Source organism: Poecilia reticulata, chromosome 14 (genome assembly GCF_904066995.2).
Source record: "Poecilia reticulata chromosome 14, P_reticulata-male-v2, whole genome shotgun sequence".
Taxonomy (NCBI): domain Eukaryota; kingdom Metazoa; phylum Chordata; class Actinopteri; order Cyprinodontiformes; family Poeciliidae; genus Poecilia; species Poecilia reticulata.
The window spans coordinates 24,341,939-24,357,907 of NC_088843.1; the positions used below are offsets into that span (position 1 = coordinate 24,341,939).

The 15,969-nt window shown below is 37.9% G+C and overlaps 1 protein-coding gene across 2 annotated transcripts in view; it reads right to left on the minus strand.

Moving 5' to 3' along the window:
* Positions 1-10,293, minus strand: part of doc2b (double C2-like domains, beta) — a 116,041-nt gene extending 105,748 nt beyond the window's left edge. The window contains exon 1 of one of the 2 annotated variants that reach the window (XM_008428512.3): positions 9,289-10,293. In XM_008428512.3, the coding sequence (XP_008426734.1) occupies positions 9,289-9,622 (334 nt within the window). In that variant the 5' untranslated portion in view covers positions 9,623-10,293. The remainder of the gene's footprint in view (positions 1-9,288) is intronic. The other variant, XM_008428516.3, reaches the window with a different exon arrangement.
* Positions 10,294-15,969: the final 5,676 nt, after the last annotated feature.

Genomic DNA, 15,969 nt, shown 5'->3' on the forward strand with positions numbered 1-15,969 from the left:
TTAGCCAGCAGGTTTTTAGCCAGGATTGAGATGTCCCTGTGTGATTTGGTTCATGAGGGAGAGCACAGCCTCCCCAACTCCACCCACCCCCCAGAGAGAAGCATACAGATACTGGATCACATCCCGCAGGACGGTGAGGAGCCAATTTGGGACGCAAGTGCCTGCTTTAAAATCACAAACAGGAAGGCGAGCGATGCTTTTTCTTTTGCATTTGGCGCAGAACAACACATTGAACGATATCTCTTCCAAGTTGTTGATAGACTAGCAAATTCAAACTGAGGCAGCGTTTTCATTTTCACCACAGCGGTGCTTGCTACACCGCCAGGAGGGAGGAATTACTTCACCTCAGTGTGTGATTCATATGTAGGAGTCCACGAATGATCGGATCAGCCTCGCAGCCAGCGTGATAAAAAAGTGCCCGACTCTGCAACCTGGAGAATGCTTGCTTTAAATTCAACGCAGTTTGTTTGTTTTCATTGTTACAAGCCCACTACTGACTAAATTAAAGAGAATTAATATGGCCTGAACAAAACATCCTTCCACACCAATGGAAGAAGTTCATCTTATTAGGGGTGGACGGTATGGACTTAAAGGTTATCACGATATTTTGTGGTACTATCGTAATATCAATAAAAAGTCGCAATATAAATTAGGCAATAAATCAATTTTATTTATTTTAGAAAGTCGGAAATTCTTTTGGTAAGATTGCTCCTTAATTCTGCTAATATTATGACATATATATGACTTAATTCTGATAATTAAAAGTTTTCATGAATTAATAATACTCTCTTGCAGCACTCACAGAAGGGGTGATTGAAATAAAAGCCACATTTTGACAATACTTTTTGTCATTTGGAATTTCTTTTTCAGAAAAAAAGCAAAAAAAATTGATCTGGTATAAAAATAATCTCATCATTTTAAACCATATCACCTAGTTCTCATATGAACTGAACAGTTATAAGCTCAAATAAGGCCACAATGGAGATTTCTACCTTAAATAACATTTGAAACCGGTTTTCATTTTCCTCAGTTTATCTTTGATTTTAACATTTTAAAACTTTACTGACATGAATCATTTAAGCAGTAAAAACAGAATTACTTTTAAACTCACCTCCACTGTTTCCCTTTGTTTTCTTTTCAAATCCCTGCTGTGAGACATCAAACAGCCGCCAAACATTTTCAAGCCATAAATCATTCGAAACAAATTTCTATTCTTTTGTTTCCCTGCAAAAGCATTATGAGTAATAACAGCCGCTTTTGTTGCCAGAAAGGGAAAGGTCAGAGTGGTTCTTCTTAATCACATACAGCTGAATCATTTTTCATACATAACTGCAAGACATCTTGTACATGCAAAATGTTTTGGTTTGTTTTTCACAGCTGAATCTGAGACCCACTGATTGGCTGTGTCCAACTGTCCCCATGCGGCTGAAAACCCATGACCCCGCTCACCACTGTTCCCTCTTTTGTCTACTTTTGTTCCCGCTGCAGCATTCTCTGACCCAGAAGTCAAGGCATTGTAATCTTTCTCTTGTCAAACGTGCTCAAATCTATTTCGAATTATTTAAAAGTTTTAACACATGTCCTAAATATTTGCTTTTTTACTATTTGGGTGAAACATTTTGGAAATCCCTGGCCTGGGATGTTTCTGCATGAAACTTCCATGTTCTCCCTGTGCATACATGTGTTCTCTCCAGGTACTCCGGCTTCCTCCAACAGTCTAAAAACATGACAGTTGGGGTGATTGGTGTCCCTTAACTGCATTTATATGCGAGAGTGTTGACCCTACTTTAACGCCTTTTACTAATGTTTACTAAACTAATGTTTAGCTCACTTAGCGTAGTTGAAAGACTTCAGAAAAGACAGCAATTGAACAAATATCTTAGGATAAAACATAGCAGGAAGATTTGTCAAACTTCATCAGATTTTTAAAAATGCACAATGGCTCCATGAAGAGCAATCAGCAAACCTTGCATCAGCTATTCACCATGCATCATGCTTGAGTTGTTGAGGTTGGCAACGAATCTTATGTCTGACTTCAAGTTTTTTCTAAATCATGATTGTTATGAAACTGTGGATTAGATGGACCCAACCAGTGACCGTAGTTGAACATGACCAACGCATATGGCCCTATATCACCCTGTGGAGCACAAAAGAAAGAAAGCAGAAAAGATAAACCTATAAAAATGATCAAAATTATTACATTTTTTTACTTAGTCAACTTAATTTATTCGAATCAGATGGTCATTACAGCACCAGGCTGTTTTTTGGTCAAGAACTGACCCATAACTTCATACGTTTTCCCCGTGGAAATGAGCAGATCTCAACCACTCTAAAAGAATAGAATCAGTGTAACTTCAGACACAACAATAAGCACCTTAATCAGCTTCAACCAACATAATAAAGAGTCTGCGTTAATAAAGACGTCCGTGATGCCACCTTTAAAGCAGTCCTGTTTCTGCAGCTTATGTTTCTCCGTCTCCATTCAGCTCCCATGGCAGCAGCAGTAGCAGCAGCCAGGGATTATTGGGACGTTGCATCAGACTCACTCACTTGTTATTCATTTCTTACACAATGCATCATATTTTCATATTGCTTGCACTCATTGGATACTACTTTTAGTTGCTAACAAGCAAAGGAATGTCTCCTGCTTTGGTTATTTATTTGTTTGCGTTCTTGCTTTCCTGCTTGGGATTCTTAAAATTTTATTTCCTTGTGGGAAGTGGAGCTGACATTGTAATTATCCTGCCACACTGATGACTCTTCAGGTGATTGCAAAGTCATTAATATGATCCTCCGGCAGATGTTTCTGTCTAATAGTCTTATTAGCAAGAGGATGGAGAGGAACTTTGGTTTGATGTTTGCATAAACTGATATTCAGCTGATTTATCTGCAACTTCGGCTGCAAAATGTTAGCTCTGTGATCCACGGCTGTGTTTTTTCAGTTTATTGACAAAAGCTAAAAGCATTGTGACACGGTGGTGGACATCTATGTGGGCGTCAACTGGGATCTCTGAACTTGTGCAGCCCGTTTCCAGGCAGATGAAATGCTTGCTACATCGTTGTTACCAAAACAAATTTGTTTTAACATTTAGGGAATTGGCTCAGCTTGAACTAGAGATCAGGCTGGTTTCTGTTATTTCTCCGGAGATAAGTTGTGCTGCTACAAAAAATGTTGGAAACACAAAATTGCAGGGGAAAAAAAAGTGGCTTCCAGGAAACCGATCGGAGCCGTTGTCAACACAAACATAAACAAACTGATGTAACACACCTGAACAGATGCTATTATTTTACAGAAAAACACACTCCACACGCTTCTTAGCACCCCTGTTAAAGATGTGTCAAAAAATGACATAAATTCATCTGTTACTGCTGTGGTTATTTCTCATACTGCTGACAAAGTTAGAAAAAAAAAAAATCAGCTTACAATTACAACATATTTATTCTGTAGGGAAGAAACTCCCATGTTCAAAAATAATTCATTCACAAAATGACTTCCTATAAAATAAACATAACGGATCCTTTTTTTATTTAGACATTACTCTTAAACTGGTCATAGATTGTCCGTGTGCTTTAAACTATTTTAATTATAGGCTTATTTCTCTAAGCCATTCCCCAACATTTAGGTAAGGCAGATGAAGTACATTCAACAAAAGGTGGAAGAGGAAGATGGAGAGAGAGGTAAAAATAAACTAACAAAACTCACTCTTAAATAACCAGAGACTTTTATTTGTCTGCCCAAAAGGGTCTATAATATTTTATAAGGTCTTCTTTATATTTTTTCAGGTGGGGTTTTGTAATCACAGCTAGCCATTTCCTAACAGAAACCTTAAGTTTGATACAATCTGTTGTTTAAGCTTCATACGACTGAACGGCTCAAGAGTAAGAGAGGAAGAAAGAGCAAATAATGTGTAAAAAACTACAACTAGACCTCAGAGAAATTTAGTCAATAATTATAAATTAAATACATTACAGGATACTTATAAATGTATCTAGCGTAAAAACATGACAGTTCAGGTAAAAAGGCTTTCTACATTGCAGCAAGGTGTGAGGAAGGATGTTTACATCACTGCTTTCATCATTCAAATTAGAAAAAACTTGCACAACAACAAACAGTTTTTTGTTTTAGTGTGCAAACAATAAAACTGTCAATCAATCAGTTTCTTTCTATAAATAAAGTTTGTATTTTTCTAAATTCTTAAATATGAAATTATGCTAGAGCGACATGCATATCCATCCATCTTCTATGCACCTTTGTCCCTTGGTGGGGTCAGGAGGGTTGCTGGTGCCCATCTCCAGCTGGCGTTCCGGGCGAGAGGCGGGGTCACCCTGGACAGGTCGCCAGTATGTTGCAGGGCAGCACAGAGACACACAGGACAAACAACCATGCACACACACACTCACACCTAGGGACAATTTGGAGAGGCCAATTAAACTGACAGTCATGTTTTTGGACTGTGGGAGGAAACCAGAGTACCCGGAGAAAACTCACGCATGCACAGGGAGAACATGCAAACTCCATGCAGAAAAACCAGGGCTGGGAATTGAACCCAGAACCTTGTTGCTGCAAGGCAGCAGCTCTACCAGCTGCGCCACTGTGCAGCCCCCCAACATATATATATATGTAATGATTTATTTTTTGGCTTCTTACACATCTTCAACATAGGTATCACTACTTTTTGAGAGTAAATATTGAGGGGTGTTTTTGTCCAACATACACAGCACAGGGATCTGGAGTAGATGAGTTTAGATTGTGTTACCATGGTGATCAAGCTAGGCTCAAACAGATCTCAATTTGCGATAGAGAAAAGAGCAACTATCAGCTGAATAAATCGGTAATCTTTCTAGCTGAACAACCCTGAGGTGAACATTTCTTCAGTTGTTTCATTCTCATACATATATATTGGGCTCCATATTCCTTCAGTGGACCAAGGTGCACTGATGCTGAGCGACAGTGAAACATGCAGCTCTAAAATGCAGCTTCAAAGCTCTGGCATCAGGATTTTTCCCCCTCCACAACAAATGACTAAGCTCTTCCTCCAGTGCTCCAGTTTCAGAGATGTTTCAGCTGCTTTAGAGGATCAGGGAAACGCTCGTTCTGATGCACATGCAGCTGCTCTCTGCTGCTAAAAACACAGCAAATGTACTGTAAGTGTTGTGTCATTGTGTCCTCATGATAGCGGTTGGTGTTAAATTAACTGAACTTTCAAACTCAACATTCATGTTTGTAGTGCAATCACTCATGTTTGGCAAGATAAAACATTGAAAAATTACTATTACAATCTCTCTTTCCTCTGCTCTTCTATTTTTCTCATTTTTTTTTTTACTTTTGACAACAATGACTTGTAATTATGTGCAGCTCTAACCAAAAACTACTTAGGCTATGTTCACACAGGAGGCAAAAATCATATTTTCTGCCTTTATGCCACAGTTTCATGTCTGAACCGCCCAATTTCAATCTTTTCACCAGCCCCAAAAATTGATTTGTGCCACTTCCATAAGTAGTACTAAATTGGATACATTTCAGAAGTCTCAATGGCCGTGTCGAATTGGATCTGACTTTTACGTCATTGACGTGAGACGAGTCGCAATTCTGTACCAGAAGCCAGACGTGGTAAATACAGAAGTAAAAAATGACTGAAGCAAACAATGCTTTCATTTTTCTTAGACTCCTCCATCTTGTTAAGATCTGGTGACATTACTACAGACTCAACAACTTTAAAATCGACCCATAAACGGAATTTGAAGTAGTCAGAAACAGCTAAGATGCAAAGTCAAAATTCTTCCACTAAAAATTAAGACAGCCTAGAAAAGGCACTTAGTGCCTAGAAAAGACATATTACTTCTTCTTTAAGGTAAGGATCTACATCTTCCTGGGAAGACACACAGAAGCTGCTGTTTTAGTAATGCTAGCTGTGCTAACTGCAGTAATTGCAAACATAAGATGCTAAAGAAAATTCAAAATGTAAATTCTGTTCTTGCTCTTGAACAGCAACTGTTCTTACAGCTTTTATTATAAATAATTACTAACCACTCAGAGCTCAAAGGTTAAAAAATTTTTTTTCAGTGCTGCTCGTATATCTTCTTACAGTCGAGCTCAGGGGTCTCCAACTTTGACCCTTCCACTGTAGGTTTTATAAAACCAAATAAAAGCTTTTTGTTTATTTTTATTTCATGCGCCATATGAATAGGTCCAGTAAACTCTGCTTGATTGTGGACCAAAATTGCAATATTTGTTAGATTTCAGCTGCTGCATTTTTTGTTTTTCCACTTAACTGCATCAAACGATGGGCTGCACAGTGGCGCAGTTGGTAGAGCTGTTGCCTTGCAGCAAGAAGGTTCTGGGTTCGATTCCCGGCCCCAGTCTTTCTGCATGGAGTTTGCATGTTCTCCCTGTGCATGTGTGGGTTTTCTCCGGGTACTCCGGTTTCCTCCCACAGTCCAAAAACATGACTCTCAGGTTAATTGGCCTCTCCAAATTGCTCCTAGGTGTGAGTGTGTGTGTGCATGGTTGTTTGTCCTGTCTGTCTCCGTGTTGCCCTGCAACAGACTGGCGACCTGTTCAGGGTGACCCCGCCTCTCGTCCAGAACGTTAGCTGGAGATGGGCACCAGCAACCCTCCCAACCCCACTAAGGGACAAGGGTGTTAGAAAATGGATGGATGGATGCGTCAAACAATCCAACCTGTTCCCGTCCTCGAAAAAAATAACATAAAAAACTCAAGATACTAAAAGCAATTTCCTTCAAAATGTAAACCAAATGGAGTGGTGTCAGGTTTTAGGGGTTGTAAAATTAATCTTTTCTAATCACAGGCCATTTCTCCTGCTAGTGCAAGACTCTCATGTTTGTTATGGTTGTATTACCCAGAATGCACTGTACTGTAGTCTGCTTTTTGCTGTTAGAGCTGTCTTTGGTCCTCTTGGCATTCAGATATACGTTCATAATGCACCAGTTCACTTCAACCAAACAGACTGAGGTTCATAGGCGGACCAGAGTTTGCTTTTTTGGTCCACTTAAGAGTTTTGGTCCGGTTCCCCAAATGAACCGGACTTTTTAGACAAACAAACCGGAGTTCACTTAAAGTGGACTACACAGGGCTGGTGTAAATGCATCCTTCAAGAGGAATCTGAATCTGCAAAAAAATTTTTTTTAAAAAGATCAGCCTCCGCACATCCAAGCATTAGACGAAATCTAAAATTTGCCATAACCTTTTAATTGGTATGTTTGTATGTAAATGGCTGGAAAACGCAAGTGTTCAAGAAAACAGAATCACTTGGCAGGAAATATTTTTAATTCTGAGTCAGAAAACAAGTTTCCAGCCAAAGCCAAAAATCCTCAGAATCTCTCCACAGAAAAGTGAATAGTCGCACAGGCTGAGGACTGGTCTGACTGATTAACAGACTCTGTGCTTCTTCACTGAGTAAAACCCTGGCTGCCCAGTGGAGGTCATAAAGCAACATCTGCCAGGAGAATCCATCCTTTATACTGCCTACCATCCCCCATCTCTGCCCTCCAACCCTCCTGTCCAGCTCTGGATTAAGAGCTGGCCTAACCCTCCCCACAGCATGCCACTCTGGGTGGATTAACTCCTACAGAAGGCACACTACTGTCACACATTAACCTGCCATCACAAGCCCTTTCTACAAAGCATGACTGCAGCAAACGTTCGGTAAGAGTTGAACATTATGGGAGGCAACAGAAATACCTTCACTGCTTCTGATCCATCAGACACCAGCGTTGGAAAAATAAAGAGATTCAGATAGAAGGAACAAGTGTGCTCAGAAAGCAGTTTGCTTTCATTTTTATCTCTCTGACTGGTTAGTATTTTTCATAGACTGCAAATAGTGATTATTTTATTGATTATTCTGAAAATTAATCATATAAAAAGGTTTGCACATTCTGCAGATTTTTCCAGTTAACCACTTAATCTTATTTTATACAACACTAGAAATACAAAACAAAACAAAATTTATTTTTTAAAGAAGAACATTTTCATTTTATTGCTGTAGATGCAATCATATAGCTTTACTTTAGTCAATGCTTGATCATTTGTAGCAAAGGATGCAACTGCAGCTAAAAATATTTCTAAGATCTGAAAAGCTCAGTGGTTTCTGTTCAACTTTACATCAATTCGATGTAGGGCCGATCTGTTGATTATTTTTGGGATTAATTGATTAATAAGAGATAGCAAAAGGTGCTTAATAGGAGGTTTATTTATATATATTTACAGAAGTTAAAGCAGGTGAAGCTAAAACTATGACACTTGAGGAATTCTGGGTAGAACATATAAACAGACAAAGAAGGCGTTTTTTAATCTTAAACCCAAATGTATATATTTTTTGTAGCTTTGGCTTAATTACTACTCCGAGTAAGTTGTTCTTTCTGCAATTGGTCTTTTGAGTCTGTATACACTAATGATTAATTGATTACTAAATTAGTTGGAAATTATTTCAATAACTGATTAATTACAGTTAATCGTTCCAGAAAAATATCCAGTGAGATACTTTTTTTTTTTTTTAAAAAGCCTACTGTTTATTTGTAACTAAGTGTTACAAATAAAGAAAAACAAGCCCATCAGACTGAATTTGCCTTTCTGGGAACAATATGTGAAACAATTTCAGTCAACTCAGCAAATATTTTTCTGTATTGGATCAGTATTGACTGAAACTAAACCTCAGACGTCTGTAGTAGGTTTGGAAGTGAAAAAAAAAAAAAGTGGATCCCTGGTGTTTGACGGTTCAATATTTCCATAAATCTCCAGTAAGATTAAATTTACAAAAAAGCCTTACATCTTCATGCGTCAGAAACCCAAACAAAAAACCAGCCAGCCAGACAGAAGTTGCCTTTCTGGGTACAGTATGTGGATGAGCTCCACTGGGCGGTTAATTTGAGAAGCCATGAATCACTCAGCTTGGTGAGACCAAACCCCTAGCCCACCCCCATCAGACATGGGTGATTTTTAAAAAACGCACTCTTATCAACACAGACAGCCTCATGCGATGCTTTGTTGCAGTAAAAAAAAAACATCACACGCATCATTCTTTCAGAGGAAGCAGAGCTGAGCAGCAGAAGGAAGGGGGGGAGAGGCTGGATTCGCAGCAGCAACAGTTGGCTGCCCGTCGACTGAGACGAAAAGAGTTATCGGCGGCACAGAGACACTATGTTCATGTTCGAATCAGACGATTGGACATAAAGAGAGAAAAAATAAAAGGTTGGAGATAAAATCCGACTGGAGGGATGCCTGGCAACTGGTGGCAGAAAAAGAGATGCAGTAAGAAATGAAACACTCACTGGAGTCGTCTGAGTCGTATCCCTCCACGTCCGGCTCCTCGTCCCTCCTGACGGCCTGCAGGGAGGCGGAGGCTCCAGCACACGCCCGTTCAGGGCTGTCCTCATTGGGGCGATCACTTTCTGGGGGGGCGGCGGCGGCCGCAGGCGTGGAGAGGGCAGAGCGCAGGGGCCCGGCGTGGCCCACTGGCTGGGGCGCCGTGGGGGGGAGGCCCCGCGGGTAACGGGGGAAGTAGTCGGAGATCTGCTTGATGGGTTGGATGGGACCGGGGCACACGTCAATGGCCATGTGCTCTTGGATGCTGATGGTGGGTTTCTCGCCTTTGCGTTGTGTCATGCATGCGGTCCAGCCCGGAGCTCACTCCCAAAACAACGCAAAAAGAAGAAAAAAAAAAAAAAGGTAAAAAAAAGGGTAAAAAACGAGGAGCTGCTGGGAGCGCTCCTGCCGCCTGTTGCTTCTCTGAACGCTGGACAGGTCCAGGTGATGTCGCTCTACATGGAGGCTCCCGGAGTGTGTCCTCACACCCAGACCATGCCGTCTGCCAGCCTCTCATACACACACACGCTACTATCTACCCCCTGCTCTCTGCTTGTCCTATACCCCCACACTCTGCCCGTGTCTGCGCCGCCTATCTCGGAGAGAAAGAGCTGAGAGAGACGGGCGAGCAAGAGCGTAAGGGATTAGAGAGGAGAGAGGGAGGGATCAGCTGATGTCACTGCCTAGCAACCGAGTGGTAAACAGGAACCGTCGGCTGCGGCGCTTAATTATGATATTAACCCCATCCATCTGTCAGTGGGAGGGGACATCCAGAGACATGCCACACTCAAACACAGAGGAATGTGTGTGTGTGTGTGTGTGTGTGTGTGCGTGATAACCTGGAAAATGATCCGTAAATTGATGTTTAGTGACTCAATTTCAGTTTGCTTGCTGCTTTTCAGTAAGGAAACCATGACGTCGTATTAGGGTCATTGTAGACACGTTGTACATGTAGACATATATATGTAGAAAAAGAAATATGTTTCCGCCAAAAATTGAGAAATTTTGAGATTAATCTCCAAAATTTTCTCAAAAACAAAAAACATTTTAATTTCTGAGTTTGAAAAGTTACAAATTTGCAAGAAAGTATCTTGGAAATACGGGTGTCCAAAGTGGTACCTTTAGTACCCACCTGCCAACTGCAATTCAAGAATGGTATAAATTTGGTCTGGCAGCACAGACAGTTTCACACCTAATAGTCCAGGAGACTTTGCTCAATTGGGCACTGAAATTACAAGATTTGCTATATTTTCAGCTGCTGCAGTTTTCCTTCACCGTGTTAAACCAACCAGACCTTTTGAAAAACCTGTTCCCCTCATCACCTGAGGAGGACCAAGAGCCACTGAAGAAAACAACACAAAAATCTCAGAAGAAGACTCTGAGTCCAACTTCTTCACAAAAAGCAAACAAAAATGCAGTGGTGTCCAATTGTAGCAGTTATAGGATTTTTTTTTCTGACCATGAGCCATTTCTCCTGTTAGCGCTAAACACACACATTTATTTTTACTGTATTTACCCAGAATGCCCTGCGCTGTAGTCTGCGTCCTGCTCTTAAAGTGGTCTCCAGTCCTCTTGGTGTTCACATATGCATTGAAAGCGCACCAGAGTTCATGTCAACTGAACAGAGACCGAGGTTTGTAGACAGACCAGAGTTTGCTTTTTTAGAGTTTAATAATCAAGGCAAACAAACTGGAGTTGGATTAAAACAAACTAAACAGGGGTGGTGTGAACACACTCTGAATGAGCAACTAAAATCTTCTTAAAATTGAAAACTTTAGGTCAAACTATGTTTTTGTCCTTTATTAGACTCCCCCCCCCCATTTTAATTTAATTTTCAGACCAAACAACCAATAAATTTTACTCTAACACAAACTTTGGTGCAGTTGTTAAAAAAACTTAATAAAAAATAAAAGTGTTTTCCAAAATATAAGAGACCTATTGTTCTTACAGACAACAGATTAAGAACAATCTCCATCAACAAAACATAAACATTCAAAGCAAAAAATGGGAAAACCTGTACTTTTGTTTTAAATCAGGAAACGTAATAAACTCCATTAATACAAACATTTGATTACTCTGTTTTATTAGAGTGCCTGTAAAGTTCATTGCCGAGCAGGTAAAAATAAAGTCAGAATAAAATTATTTTTGCATTTTTACTCTGGTTTTAAAATTTTTGTGGCATTGGAGTATTTTAAATTTGGGGATTTTGTAAACAGCTTCGATATCACAGCATTTTGAAATAGTGAAGCTACATATATTTGTAACAGTTGGAAAATCGTAATACTGTCACCAAACTACGTAAAAAAGTATATTAATATAAAAGTTTATGTCCAATCTGCCATCTACAAACATTTAGGGTTTTTAAAAAGCTTTTGTCTCATAAAAGACAAACCATATAAAGTGGATCCTGTTTTAACTGTAACTCCTTGTCAGGGGAAATTTAAACAAACTACAAACAAGTGGCAGAGTTGTCGCCAAGTGGCAAAAATTCTGTTTAATGCCTCAATTTCTCTCACTTCATCCAATCCTTTCATCTCTTTTCTGTCACTAAACGTTTAACTCAAAGATTTAATCTTCTTTGCCCTAATAAATACATAAACACATTTGTTCGGTCTTTCATTCAAGAATCACAGAGTCATTTCCACTTCCCAGTGCTCCAATTATATACCCTGATGTTATCACACACTTCATAATTGCTTACCATCTGCTCCAAACGTGGACGTGGCTGTCAGTGTGCATGCGCCCCGCTGCAGCAGACTCGCTCATGCTGAAGCTGCACTTGTCCACGCCACTGTAAAATTACACCTTTCTTCTTACCGGACATCAGTGATCACACGTCAACACCTGCGCAGAACACAGTGATTAGCTCGGCTGTGCAGCCTGTCTGTGTATTTAGATCACATCTGACAAACACGACTTTATTCCTAATAATGCCAGCAACGGTCTGTGGTCATCAGGTGGTTGGTGTTGCATGAAGAAAAAAAGAAATGACACTGCAATCGCTCCCTCCAGGTTTAGCAGAAACTCTCCATTTGCCCATTCACAAACCGACCAAACATTGTTGGCACAGAACAGATAAAACAGCGCCATCTTGTGTTTGCTTTTAGCAACAAATATAGATTTCACCAATTTACTGTCAACTTGAGTGATGTACCTTTGATTAAAAAAAAAAAATTTCCACCCAGAAAACCCCCCAAAACAAAACAAGAAATGTACAAGGTATAAGAAAGAAATGACCATTGTAGACAAGATAAAAAAGGAGAAGTACGTTTCTGCCAAAACACTGACATTTTCTGAGGAAAACAAGAAGATTTCCAAGTTAGAAAAGTCCCAAATTTGGTAGAAAAAACTGAGATTAATCTAGAAAAACCAAGGAAATTTTGTTTGAAAAGTAAAAATTGAAAAGTAGAAATTTTAATTTTTTTGTAGAAAATATCTGAAATTAATCTGAGTTTTTGAGTTTTTCAGGAATGTTTTCACATCACTTGACTTTTTCCACATTTTGTTTAGCTACAGCCATTTTCCAAATTGCATTGCATTAATCCCTTTCCTCAAAACTCTACACACAAATACTGGGACGTATATGTGGGATAGCTTTAAGGGATTTCAGCAGATTTATTCAGATTCAAGTGAGCGCTGTTTAAACACGACAGCCTACTGGAGTATTGTTGGTTGTTCCGTCCATCTCAGTACGATCACAGCGCCCCCTCCTCTGACGGCTACATTCTGCAAGACACAGAAATACAAAGATTGAGTAATCTTAACAAACATATCAATGAGAGGCCACTTGAATGTAATTTAACACAAAAAAAGCCTCCAACACAGAGTTTTTTGAATCAATTTTTTATAACAATAATTGGATAGGCACTTTTTCCTATCCAATTATCGATATATTTACCCAAAAAATATGTATATTTTTTAAATGTAAAAAAAAAAGAAGAAAGAAATAAAAAGTCAACAGATCTGTCAAGCAGACAGGGGAAATATTATTAGTAATTTCTTCATTTTAGCTGCAAATGAATCCTTTGCAACAAATAATCAATTTTCCCTTTACTAAAGGAAGGATATGGTGTTGCAGTTTAGGTAACAAATGTTTATTTTCTCTCTTTATTTTTATTTTATATATATTTACTCTAGCATTGCATAAAATCAGCTTAAGTGGTTAAATGTAAAAATCTGCAAATATTTCAACTTTTTTCTGACTAATCATCAAAATAATCATCATCAGAATTATATTTATATTAATAATAGATTAATCAATGACTAAAGTAGTTAGTTGCAACCCAATTGTAATCTAAGGTGCTGGCAATAAAAGTGGTATCTTTATTCCGTCTATAAAATTATCTACCATGGTTACAGTATAAAAGTTTGCAAATATGAGTTCACTACAACACCAACTGATATTGAGATCAGAGATTGATTATTTAACAAAGGTTCATCTGTTTTTACAAACTGAACCAGATCTTCAAAAATGAGCATTAAAATAATGACCAGATTGAAATAAATGGTCATTTTTTTCAGATGCTTCAGTCTGATGTGAAATGTGAGCAGAAGAGATGATTTGCTCACTGAATTGGACTGTGCGTTGCTGAAAATGCAAACAGCACGGTGACATTGTTTTTCAGGAGGAAATGATGCGCAATAGTAATTTCATTCTGGATGCTGATAGCTCAGAGTTGAAGTGCATAAATGAACAAGCAGCAGCAGACGCTGACATCAGAGAAACAAAAGGCTACTAGGTTAAATTACTTCTTTTTTTATTTATTAAAAAATTAATTAGCTCCTAAATGAAATTACTTTCGGTCCAGCATTTATACTCAACACAACAGCTATGTAGTGTAAACAATGAGAGACGAGCTGATTTCAGCAGAGAACCTCCGAAAGCTTTCCTGCCAGCCAAAACAACAACATTATTGGTTTAGAGGAAATATTACGTTTACCAGCGGGTAAGCATGTAATATGTGCTGAATTTTGGAAAACTGTAACCACAGGATATGTGAAATTTACCATCTGTCATTTTATTTTTAAAGTAAGCAATGATTGCCTAAAATAAGACACCTAGCAAAGAAACTGGAGGCATGTATCCAGTTTATTCTGACCAGAAACGTTAAAGCACAAGGCAGAGAAATACACAATGACCCGTGGTTGAAGTTCAGAGAAAAGGTCATCACTACAGATGTTATGTTCTCTATATGTGAAAGAAAAACAACATACCACCAGTAGTTTCTGTGTGCAATTATTTTCTTTAATTTAAATGAAGTCCTGAGCCAAAACCTTTAACTTTATGAGATCATGGGTTCTCTGTTATTATTTTATTAGACAGATTTGGTCCATATTCAGTAAACACACAGTAGCAGTTTTCAAAGCTTGCAGCCATAAAGTTTGTAAAAAAAAAAAAAAAAAAAGGGAAAAAAGAAATTGAAAACTGAATGACAAGCTTTAAACTAAAATAAAGTTCAAAGCTAGTTTTCAGATTCTTGTTTTTTTGTTTTTGACTTTAAAAAAAAATTAGTTTTCAAATGTTTCAATTTCAAATAATTGTTTTAAGTTCAAGCATTTTGTTCAGTTCCAATTTTTTCAGCTTAGAATACTTTTCAGCTTCAAATAATACATTTTTAGTTGCAAAATTTGTTTTTGTTTCAAATACTTTTTTTTCTTCTTAAATTTCAACATTATTTTTCAGTTACTATTTTATTTTTTATTTTCAAGAAATATTTTCAGGTTCATTTTTTTTCGTTTTGTTTGTTTTTATCTTCCTCCCCTTTCATATTTTTAGTAAGGTCTTTTCAAAAAAGTTAATATAAGTTAATATGTTACTTAGTTGCTAACTCTGAATGTGTCTTCACACATTCAACTCCTGATTAGTTGCCTGGATTTTTACTTTCAGTAAAAGTTACTATTTATACTACTGAGTGCTAATAACCTAAGGGCGACAGCTATCAGAAAAAGCATGTCACTTCTGGAAAAAATGTTCAATAATTTTTGTTCACAACAGCATCTGAAATTCAGCTCTTAATTTTGTCTGATTTCAATTAAGACAAATGAAATCTTCTAAAATCTTCAGCTTTAAGCATGAGATTTTTTTCTTCTTCAAGAACCAAAACATGAATTCAGCACTGATGTCATAAACAGATCAATGACATTATTCATTTTTTAATGTAATTAAAGCTGAATCAATTTTCCAAACATTTAGCTCTAAAAGAACAAACTGATGGATTTTGCTACCTACACGTGTAAATAGTAAACAGTCTCCAGGGTTACATTAAATGAAAATCCCCAAACTGACATGATATAAAAACAGACAAAAAAATTACTCGAGTTCTGCTTTTTATTGTGATGTATTATATCTTAGCTCTATTCTTGTAACATATCGCTGCCCTCTGGTGTTAAAAATAGAAACATGCATCTCACTCATAAAACTAAACATGTCTAAATATGTTTAGACAATAATTATCCTTTTTAAAAATAATTATCTTGCCTTTGTGAAAACAATTTTCATAAAGGTAGTGGGCTTAAAGTAAGGTTACCAACTGTTACCAACCTTTTTTCTTTAATTAATCCACAATTATTTATTTTCATTCAATATTTTTGTTCAACTGGCGACATTGAAATAAGAAAAAAAAGATAATTTGCTAGAAATATAAAGT